Genomic DNA, 9,795 nt, shown 5'->3' with positions numbered 1-9,795 from the left:
TTTGAAAAAGTTTAGTGCGATTCTGCGTGATGAGGTCCAATGGGACCTATTACTAATTACATTAGTGGTTTTAGCACAGTTTAAAAAGCAGTGTAAAGATATTGCGATTTTCGTATTTGGAACAATTAATAACACTAGCATCCTTTCAGAAAATACCGTTATTTGGAAGAATTTGTCATTTTTGAAGTTTCCATTGGTTTCGTTGCTTGGTAGTACATAATTTTATGTCTTCCGTTGATATATCCAATATAGTGAGAGTAAAAGTGCAAAAAAAGTTATTTGAACTTCATGGAAATCGTTCTCGAAATAAGTTTTTATATTTCTATACATTTTCCAGACCTATCGGCTCCTGGAATTTGGCAAGATGTGCCTCAATTTGGACCAAGTTTGAAACAACCACTGTGCACATAATACTGCGAACGAACGCCACTAAAAAAAATCGTATTGTTTTTCCTTCAAAAATCCAGTTTGTTAAGAACATTCAGCTACAAAAACAATATATTGTTGCTTGGTACGTATAAGGATACTTATAGGTACCACGCCTGCGTCAAACATCAGGGCCACTAGTACACTAATCAAAAATTTTAACATTATCTGTATCTTATTCAAAATTAAATAAAACTCTATATTTACAACCAAATGTTTATATATGCAATTTGTGCGTTATAGAAGAGTCCACCTACAGTAAATGATCGAAAAATATCGTAGGGATAACCTCTCTTTTTATTGTAGGTCCCACGGGACCTCATCACGCTGGTATCGCTTCCAGTGTTATCACATACACAAGGGTTAAAAATTTTCAGCGTTTAAGTTCCTAACTCACATATAGAACATATAGGTAAGATGACAGATATGTCCATAGTACGGTTTAAAAGGCCGTTAGCTAACGCATTACTAACAGAGCTTCATGAAAATGGGTGTAAGTCAAAAATAAATCAAACAATATTATAAAAATATATTTAGTTAGTTTAGTTTTCGAAAAATTTTGCAAAATTGTCGATTTTCTAGTTTCTTTGATGTTTAATTTTTTGATATTTCGCCACAAAACTTTCAAAAATACGTCTTTTTTATCGAATTCGCAATGTACTTCGAGTACATAAGCTTTAATATGAGTACCATATTGCTCATATTGGAAGGGGTAAACATTTTGAAGGGCCTGGGATCTCTCCTTCAGTTAATCGGCCACCTTACGGCAATTATTGTCCTTAAAAATAAAGTTAACTTTAAAATTTATGTTAACAGCCCTTTAACAGAGCTCTGTTAAGTGTTTAACCGAGGAAAAAATAAAGTTAACTTTAAAAAGAGTATTAAGTTAAAATACAAAATCGTCATAGCCAGAATTCGAGATATTTTCACTTTAAGTGGCGATTTAGTTAAATTTAAAAACAAATATGACCATTACGGAGGGTATTGGTTATGCGTGATTAACTTACTTCCACTGCGCTACCAAAGTCCACCATGTGAAAATAGTTGCTGTTGCATAGGAATTTGAAGAGCCCTCTTCACATAAAAGTTAAAAAATGGGAGTTTATTCCTCCTGAGTGAAGATATATTGCATCGAAGTTTCACAAAACGTCTATCAGCCACGTAGTTACCCATCTTTTAAAATAATTAGGAAGGAATGCTGGACGTACTCCTATCCGAGACGATCCCTTTTTGATGTTTAGCCAAAATCAACCCCCATAAATAATAATTTATTATATGTAGTTTTCCAAATCATATCATGTTTGTGTATGAAATGATTGTACTTTACAAATCACACACTGTAAATAAAACGGTTTTATATCGGGTTGTGTGTCAATACAAATAAATAAATAAATAATAAAAACGTTTCTAAATTTCTATATAATGTTATATATTTTACAGTCATTTTTACGGAGCTTCCACAAAAGTTCAACTTCCGAAATTTACTTTAAAACTAAACTATCCTATTTTAACTCTCTGTGTCAGTTCGATCCTTCAGCATTTTTCTTTTTTAGTGCCTCCATTACACCAGCAAAATTAGCAGTTTTCTTTTTTACGGATTTTGGTGTTCCTTGACGGCGCAATTTGTTATTGAGCTGAGTAACATCATCGCTAAAGTCAAAATCATTAGCCTTCATTGGTCTAAATAAACAAAATGTTTTAAGAATTGAATTACATTTGTCACATTTATATTCTTCTTACTCTTGTGGTTCCGTAGTTTCAGCAGATGTTGTTTGTTCTTTGCTACTAGTATTGGAAGCATCTGGCGAGGGTGGTCTTCGGCCTGGGCAATGCCACTCTAACTCTAAAATTGTACCATTCTCGAGCATATTATAATACGATTCCAATTCCTCCGCCGTAGGAAAAATGTCATCATTATCCTTAAATGTGGAATCAACACTGGACGAAACTTCAGAAGACATACCAAAACGGAATAATAACAAATTAACAATAAATAAATGTTTGTTTATACATGTGAAGAGATGACATTTATCGATAAATGCACAATATAAAAGTTACCTTACACCGGCAAACATATCGAACAACAACACATGTCTACCGGTGTCGAAAAAAAGGCGTACAGAAAAAAGCCGGATTAGAAAAACTGACGGCGTCGAAAAAAAATGTACAGAAAAAAGCCGGGTTATGCGCTTTACAGACTATCAGTTATTCCGGACGTAATGTCGGTGTTTGTAAAGAATCTTATAGTGTGTCGGATCGATACGACTTGTCGGCGATGACTAAATAATCGGTAAATGTGTTATCGATCCCATAAACATGCAGCAGTATCGATTATGCCTTCGGACTTAACTTATATTGTGCACAATATATGGGATATGTTCGACACGAGCACTGTCGTCCGGAATAACTGATAGTCTGTAAAGCGCATTAGAAATACTAACGACGTGGAAAAAGCAACAAACGGAGAAAATAAAAAAAATTATAAACACAAGTACGTGGGTGACCGTGTACAATGATGTCATGATGCTGATATCTTTCTATGTTCGACAGTGTTCGTGTCGAACATATCCGATATATTGGCCACATTATGAGTTAAGTCCGAAGATATAATCGATGCTGCGGCATGTTTATGGGCATGCAGCATTATCGATTCTCGATGCATAATGCGCTTTACAGACTATCAGTTATTCCGGACGACAGTGCTCGTGTCGAACATATCCCATATATTGTGCAAATTATAAGTTAAGTCCGACGGCATAATCGATACTGCTGCATGTTTATGGGATCGATAACACATTTACCGATTATTTAGTCATCGCCGACAAGTCGTATCGATCCGACACACTATAAGATTCTTTACAAACACCGGCATTCCGTCCGGAATAACTGATAGTCTGTAAAGCGCATAAGTCGAGATGATCCGACTTATGCGTCGTCCAGACTATAAGTTTCCTCGGACGGAATATCCGTACTTGTAAAGAATCTTACAGTGTGGCCAATTTATACTCATTGTGGGCGATGATTAAATAATCGGTAAATGTGTTATCGATCCCATAAACATGCTGCAATATTGATTTTGCTTTCGGACTTAACTTATAGTGTGGGCAATATATGGTATATGTTCGACACAGGCACTGTTGTCTGGATAAACTTATAATCTGCACGGCGCATGATGCGCTTTACAGGCTATCAGTTATTCCGGACGGAATGTCGGTGTTTGTAAAGAATCTTATGCGCTTTACAGACTATCAGTTATTCCGGACGGAATGTCGGTGTTTGTAAAGAATCTTACAGTGTGTCGGATCGATACGACTTGTCGGCGATGACTAAATAATCGGTAAATGTGTTATCGATCCCATAAACATGCAGCAGTATCGATTATGCCGTCGGACTTAACTTATAATGTGCACAATATATGGGATATGTTCGACACGAGCACTGTCGTCCGGAATAACTGATAGTCTGTAAAGCGCATTACAATGTGTCGGCGATGACTAAATAATCGGTAAATGTGTTATCGATCCCATAAACATGCAGCAGTATCGATTATGCCTTCGGACTTATAATGTGGCAAATATATGGGTTCGAGCACTGTCGTCCGGAATAACTGATAATCTGTAAGGCGCATAATAAGCTGCAGAATCGATTATGGTGTCGACCATTACTTATAGCGTGGCCGATATCTGGGATATGTTCGACAGGAGCACTGTCGTCCGGATAAACTTCTAGTCTGGACGGCGCAATGCCGTTGGTCATCGGAGAAATATTTCGGTTGTTGGGGACATAGTTTTGAAGCCGTCATTATTTTTTCACCGGCTCTTTCATTTATTTCCAGATGTTTTTTTCTTCTTCTTTTTAGACACATTTTGAGGTTATATAAAAGCCTGAAACTTAATACAATAATTGAGTAAAGTTTATAAAATTACTAAATTTCAAATAAAATGGCAGATTTTGATTCAGTCGGATCTTCGTCAGGCGACAGCGAGTTGCAAGAATTTCTTATGATTGAAAAACAGAAGGCACAAGTCAATGCACAGGTATACATCAAACACAATCTCATGTTTTCTTCAATATATTAAAGACGTAACTTTTTTTTATAGATTCACGAATTTAACGAAATTTGTTGGGATAAATGTATAGGAAAACCTGGTTCCAAACTAGACAGTGCCACTGAAACCTGTCTGGCAAATTGTGTGGATCGTTTCATTGATACATCTTTGCTTATAACACAGAGATTTGCTCAGATGCTACAAAAGAACTCTGGCGGAATGTAATATACACATAAACCAAAAACACAAAAAGTACAATAAGAATTCCAACAAGGAATTTTATGGTCAAAGTTTTCATTTAACCCATGTTTCGACCTTATTGACGGCTTTCACATATTACTATAGTCAATAGAAAATTTTTCCTTTAGAAAAAGGTGATTTTTATTCGGATCTGATGGTTTTGTTATTTTCTTAGTTCTATAAAATAAAAATTACTATAAAAACTTAGCTAAAAAGTTTCAATGACTTCCTTAGGTCATATCTAGATCTCCGGATACAAGAAACAAATAGCAAGTATGGAAATAAACCATATACTTTTTATTTTAACTTTTGTCGGCTGAAATACCCTTTGACTTTTTCAGGTTTCTGTATAGATCTACGAGTTTTTGGCGTTCAGTTTCCAACATGTTTCTTGTGTGTTGCGGTAAGTCTTTACGTTTTCCTTTCATAGCTTCTCGAGCAACCTTGCTACCACTGTTGGCCTTCTTGGTACTTGGAGATGACCCAGGGGTCTGATTTTCTTCTGAATTCAGCATTGACTTTAGCAATAAGTTGTTTTTCTTTCCAGGCTAAAATTGAGCTGTATTAAAAAGAAAGAAAGTCTTCATAGCGTATAACACTTACCCTTGGTACTGTCTCATTTTTTTCGGCTTTTCTTGGTAATGTCAGTAGAGCAGGTGGGGCATGTACAATTTCACCAAATTTTACAACATCTCTTTGATACTCTAAGGATTGTTTTTCCTTCTCCAATTGTTTCTCCTTTTCATCTTCTTCAATGGCTTGTTTAATTAGTTCTTTCGCCGTTTTTGGGTCTAATGGCTTAATATCTTTTTGTGGTTTTTTCTTCTTGACTTTTCCTCCTTTGGTTTCTTGTCTCTTCTTCTTCAATAATTCATCAATTTCGTTTGTCGGTTTCTTTTTCATGGATATTGCTCCAGTCCTAGGATCTCTAATAACTTTTACACCATATTTAGCTTCATATTGCGCTTCTTTCAAACTCTCCGAGGTAATTCGATTGACTCTTCTCAAATATTGTATGTCTTCTTCTCCTGGCATTTGTTTTATACTTTTAAATTTGTTTCCATCCCGCTTGTTATCCTTTTTGTGCTTGTCCTCTTTTGGTTTATCTTCAACGCCACTATGAATGCGTTTTAATTTTTTACCAGATTTGACATCCTCTGTTAGTTTTTTAAATTGTTTTAGTTTATATGTAATCTGTTGGTCGTTGTCCTTTGTTGGAGGGCAATTGACTAGCCCTTTCAATCTAAAAAAATACATTCCAAATTAAAATATCGATTTTAACAATCCATTCTGAAATATTTACTTCTTTTCCCTATCCTCCAATTGTTTGAGAGGATCACGCACTCCATGATGTTTCCTGGCTGGTATTTTACGCTTTCTTACCATCTTTAAAGTTAATATAAATTATGAAGCATGGAATTTGTTATTGTTTCAAAATCACGTTCGATATGGTGTGCTAACACGTTGAGTTTTGGTTGTGTCCCTAAATCGATACGTTAATTTAAACACAGGTAAAGCACCGTTCACATTAGAAGATTAACATTTATATTTTATGGGAAGCCATTAATGTAATATAACTGGAACCGCCTGCCATTGAAATCATAAGAGTTTTGTCTTTTTTCTAATTCCCCTTTGGTTTTTAAATAATCTTGTTTACATCCGCTATTGCCGATGGCAAATATTGAGTGCTAGCCCCTGTTCACCAAAGTAGGTCAGCTACATTCTCTGTTTCGGGCAAAGACACTTTGTATGACTAAAAGTGTAATGTGAACGGAGCATTATAATGTGTCCTGCTATTGATGCCTTTTGAACGCCATTAACCCTTATATTATGTTTGGGGTCATCTGATGATGATATGGTATTTTTCATCAGCGCATTTCTTAATGTTGGTATATAATTAAAAGTTCTTACTACTCAGCAAGAATTCACTACATGTCAACAAATTATGCGTTGAGTAGTAAGAACTTTTATTTATATTCCAACAGTAAGAAATGCGCGGATGAAAAATGCGACGTGGGTCATCAAATGACCCCAACATAATATAAGGGTTAAGATAAATGGTTGGCTCCAATATGTGCCCTAGAAGTACACATTTTTTCCGATAACCCCCATATGGGCTGAGCAACCGTTTGGAATTCTTGATCCTCTATCCGTTGATATTCAAAATCTAGAGGCATATTACGTCCACAAATAGGTGTAGCGAAAATAGTGCATATCCGTCCATGTTTGTACATAGCATCACTGGCATATTTAGTGCTATCGATTATTCGATTATCCAATATGTGCCCTAGATGCAGGGATGGAAAATACAATTTTTAAGAAAGTAAAAAAGTACTTTTTTTTTAGCGAAAAAGTACTTTTAACTAAATTTTAACAAAAATTCCATTGGAAGATTATTGTCAAGAGCTCCCTTAAATTGAATTTTAAAGAAAATAAAATTTTGTTTGCCAACTCCTAAATTTTAAATATTTTCTTTTTTTAGTCATATATTCGCTTACAAAGTCTTATATTCTTATATAGTCTTATATTCGCGATTACTGTTGTAATCGCGGCTGCCACAGCTCTACTTTATGGTACTACATAAATTTTCTATGGATAAATAAAAATAAATTTTTGACAAAATTTTCTATAGAAATAAAATTTTCTATAGAAATAAAATGTTGACAAAATTTTCTATAGAAATAAAATTTTTACAAAATTTTCTATAGAAATAAAATTTTGACAAAATTTATATAAAAATAAAATTTTGACAAAATTTTATATAGAAATAAAATGTTGACAAAATTTTCTATTGAAATAAAATTTTGACGAAATTTTCTACAGAATTAAAATTTTGACAAAATTTTCTATAGAAATAAAATTTTGACAAAATTTTCTATAGAAATAAAATTTTGACAAAATTTTCTATAAAAATAAAATTTTGACAAAATTTTCTATAGAAATAAAATGTTGACAAAATTTTCTATAGAAATAAAATGTTGACAACATTTTCTATAGAAATAAAATGTTGACAAAATTTTCTATAGAAATGAAATTTTGCCAAACTTTCCTATAGAAATAAAATTTTGACAAAATTTCCTACAGAAATAAAATTTTGACAAAATTTTCTATAGAAATAAAATTTTGACAAAATTTTCTATAGAAATAGAATGTTGACAAAATTTCCTATAGAAATAAAATTTTGACAAAATCTCCTATAGAAATAAAATTTTGACAATATTTTCTTTATTTTTGCAAAATAAAATTTTTTGTTAAATTTTTCTTCAAATTTTGGTAGATTACTTTTGTGTAAAGTTTCGACATTAATTTTAATGTTTTGCATTATTTTAGAACGCGATCGATAACTTCTTATCTATATAGTGTTCGTGTGGAAGCGTAATATAGAATCACGTGCTTTTTCGACTAAAACACTATTGAAATTTAAGCAAATCGTATTTGTGACTATGGCTTTTACAATATTGAGATTTTCTTCCCGCATGAACTTGTCTGTTTTGCCAAATTTGTAAAAGACTATTAGCAAATTAGTTTGTTAAAGACCTTCTCAAAATATTAAAAATTTTATCAAAACTATAGCTTCACTGTAGCTCTGATATCGACTGAAAAATGTCTACACAAAAGATACTAAATCATTCGCGGGGGTACTGCGGTACTGTCCAGGGTGAAAAAGTATTGAAAAAAGTACTATAGTACTGCATTTTCCATCCCTGCCTAGAAGTACACATTTTTTCCGATAACTGGTTTTTATCGTATTAAGAACTTACAGCGCTAGTTTTTCTTTGAGGTAAAATGGCGACAGTTTTTACTTTTTGCTAGTCGACTGTAATTTTTTTCGCCGATACAAGAAAAAGTACACAAAAGAATTAATTGGACTCAATTATTTCCAATTGTGAGCAATATTCGGAAAAAGTATTTTGAATTCGTACATAGTGGAAGCTGTTTCGATTATCATATAGAAAAAAAAACAAAGACAATTTGCCTGGTGAACGAAGAATACTAAAATACTAAGTGCCCTGAAAGGAATATGTGGAACCAATGGTCCCAATATGCGGGTGTCGTTCAACCGCAACCGCCGCTACCAATGTCTGCAGCGCCACCTCCACCACCAAGTGAGCCAAGCCAGGCAGCTCCACCTCCCCCCGGCGGAGCGACACAAGCTGCTCTAATTGGTCCTGTAGCACCTACAGCCCCGCTTCCAACAGCCCAACCTGCAACAGCAGCAGCAGTACCAAATACTGCCACGAATCCTTACTCTCAATACACTGCGGCTCAGTATGCAGCCTTAACACCAGAACAGCAATACACATTGCAACAACATTGGCAGCAATGGCAAAAATACCAGGAGGAATATGCAAAATGGCATGCTCAATATGGAGAACAGGTTGGTTCCAAGAATATAGAGTATTATTATTATTAAAAAATGTATTTTTGTAGTCATTTCTATTTTCGCTTTCTTAGATTAATTTAAAGTTCATTGAATTAAGAACGAACATCTTTGATAGTTTAATTTTGATATAATACTTTGACAAAAGCATCATTTTCACATACCTTATATCAGTAAAAATTTTAATGTATGAAAAAATAATGGGGTATTTTAAGAAACCTGATTTTTGGTCAATGGTTTCTTAATCATACTGTATTTCAAAGTGATCATCATATAGGAAATTCGATACACATTTTGTGTAATGTCAAAATTTTTAGTAATATTCGTAAATCCTAATGTAAAATTTTGACATTATCTTACCAATTAACCACTACTGTGGTACAGGGTATACAAAGTTTGTACATTTGTATGTAACGTCCCGTACGTGAAGTAGGAAAGTCATCGTTTAGTATATGGATTGTCTTAGAATTAAATTCTGATTTGATTTAGCGTTGTCGTCTGCCTGTTTGTTCGTTCATGTATTTTTGTTTTTGTAGTACAGCTCGTGTTCGAAATTGTGATTTAATTCATCGCATATATTTTTTAGTTTAGGTTTATCAAAAGAGATCTAAATATAGATTTCTTTTGATACACACACATCAAAGTCCTTAAGGATAAACCATCTCATTTTTTTTAAATTTGGTAGAATTTTCCTAAAAT

General features: G+C 33.7%; 4 protein-coding genes across 4 annotated transcripts in view; 2 read left to right on the top strand and 2 right to left on the bottom strand.

Moving 5' to 3' along the window:
• Nucleotides 1–1,830: 1,830 nt before the first annotated feature.
• Nucleotides 1,831–2,459, bottom strand: Pa1 (PTIP binding protein Pa1). Its single transcript, XM_075299360.1, has 2 exons — nt 2,167–2,459; nt 1,831–2,106 (listed from the first exon to the last, which is right to left on the bottom strand). Exons 1-2 carry the CDS (start codon nt 2,385–2,387, stop codon nt 1,947–1,949), a joined length of 381 nt encoding a protein of 126 aa, XP_075155475.1. The 5' UTR covers nt 2,388–2,459; the 3' UTR covers nt 1,831–1,946.
• A 1,815-nt stretch (nt 2,460–4,274) lies between these two features.
• Nucleotides 4,275–4,930, top strand: Tim8 (translocase of inner membrane 8). Its single transcript, XM_075299763.1, has 2 exons — nt 4,275–4,463; nt 4,527–4,930. The coding sequence occupies exons 1-2, from the start codon at nt 4,368–4,370 to the stop codon at nt 4,698–4,700; spliced, it is 270 nt and encodes an 89-aa protein (XP_075155878.1). The 5' UTR covers nt 4,275–4,367; the 3' UTR covers nt 4,701–4,930.
• On the bottom strand, nt 4,832–6,177 carry LOC142229221 (uncharacterized). Its single transcript, XM_075299762.1, has 3 exons — nt 6,019–6,177; nt 5,319–5,958; nt 4,832–5,263 (listed from the first exon to the last, which is right to left on the bottom strand). Exons 1-3 carry the CDS (start codon nt 6,099–6,101, stop codon nt 5,018–5,020), a joined length of 969 nt encoding a protein of 322 aa, XP_075155877.1. The 5' UTR covers nt 6,102–6,177; the 3' UTR covers nt 4,832–5,017.
• Nucleotides 6,178–8,476: 2,299 nt separating this feature from the next.
• The window catches only part of ZAP3, a 57,205-nt gene continuing 55,886 nt past the window's right edge, over nt 8,477–9,795 (top strand). The window contains exon 1 of the mRNA XM_075299718.1: nt 8,477–9,093. Coding sequence (XP_075155833.1) covers nt 8,737–9,093 — 357 coding nt within the window. The 5' untranslated portion in view covers nt 8,477–8,736. The remainder of the gene's footprint in view (nt 9,094–9,795) is intronic.

This window comes from Haematobia irritans, chromosome 3 (assembly GCF_050003625.1).
Source record: "Haematobia irritans isolate KBUSLIRL chromosome 3, ASM5000362v1, whole genome shotgun sequence".
Classification (NCBI taxonomy): domain Eukaryota; kingdom Metazoa; phylum Arthropoda; class Insecta; order Diptera; family Muscidae; genus Haematobia; species Haematobia irritans.
Note: the sequence above shows the minus strand (reverse complement) of the source record. Positions and strands in the feature narration are given on the sequence as shown.

Coding starts and splice junctions, on each gene's coding strand:
- LOC142229221 (XM_075299762.1), bottom strand. CDS start 6,101: ATGGTAAGAAAGCGTAAAATACCAGCCAGGAAACATCATGGAGTGCGT. Junction 5,959..6,018: donor TTGGAGGATAGGGAAAAGAA/GTAAATATTTCA, acceptor GTATTTTTTTAG/ATTGAAAGGGCTAGTCAATT. Junction 5,264..5,318: donor AAAATGAGACAGTACCAAGG/GTAAGTGTTATA, acceptor GCTCAATTTTAG/CCTGGAAAGAAAAACAACTT.
- Pa1 (XM_075299360.1), bottom strand. CDS start 2,387: ATGTCTTCTGAAGTTTCGTCCAGTGTTGATTCCACATTTAAGGATAAT. Junction 2,107..2,166: donor GAAACTACGGAACCACAAGA/GTAAGAAGAATA, acceptor TTGTTTATTTAG/ACCAATGAAGGCTAATGATT.
- Tim8 (XM_075299763.1), top strand. CDS start 4,368: ATGGCAGATTTTGATTCAGTCGGATCTTCGTCAGGCGACAGCGAGTTG. Junction 4,464..4,526: donor AGGCACAAGTCAATGCACAG/GTATACATCAAA, acceptor TTTTTTTTATAG/ATTCACGAATTTAACGAAAT.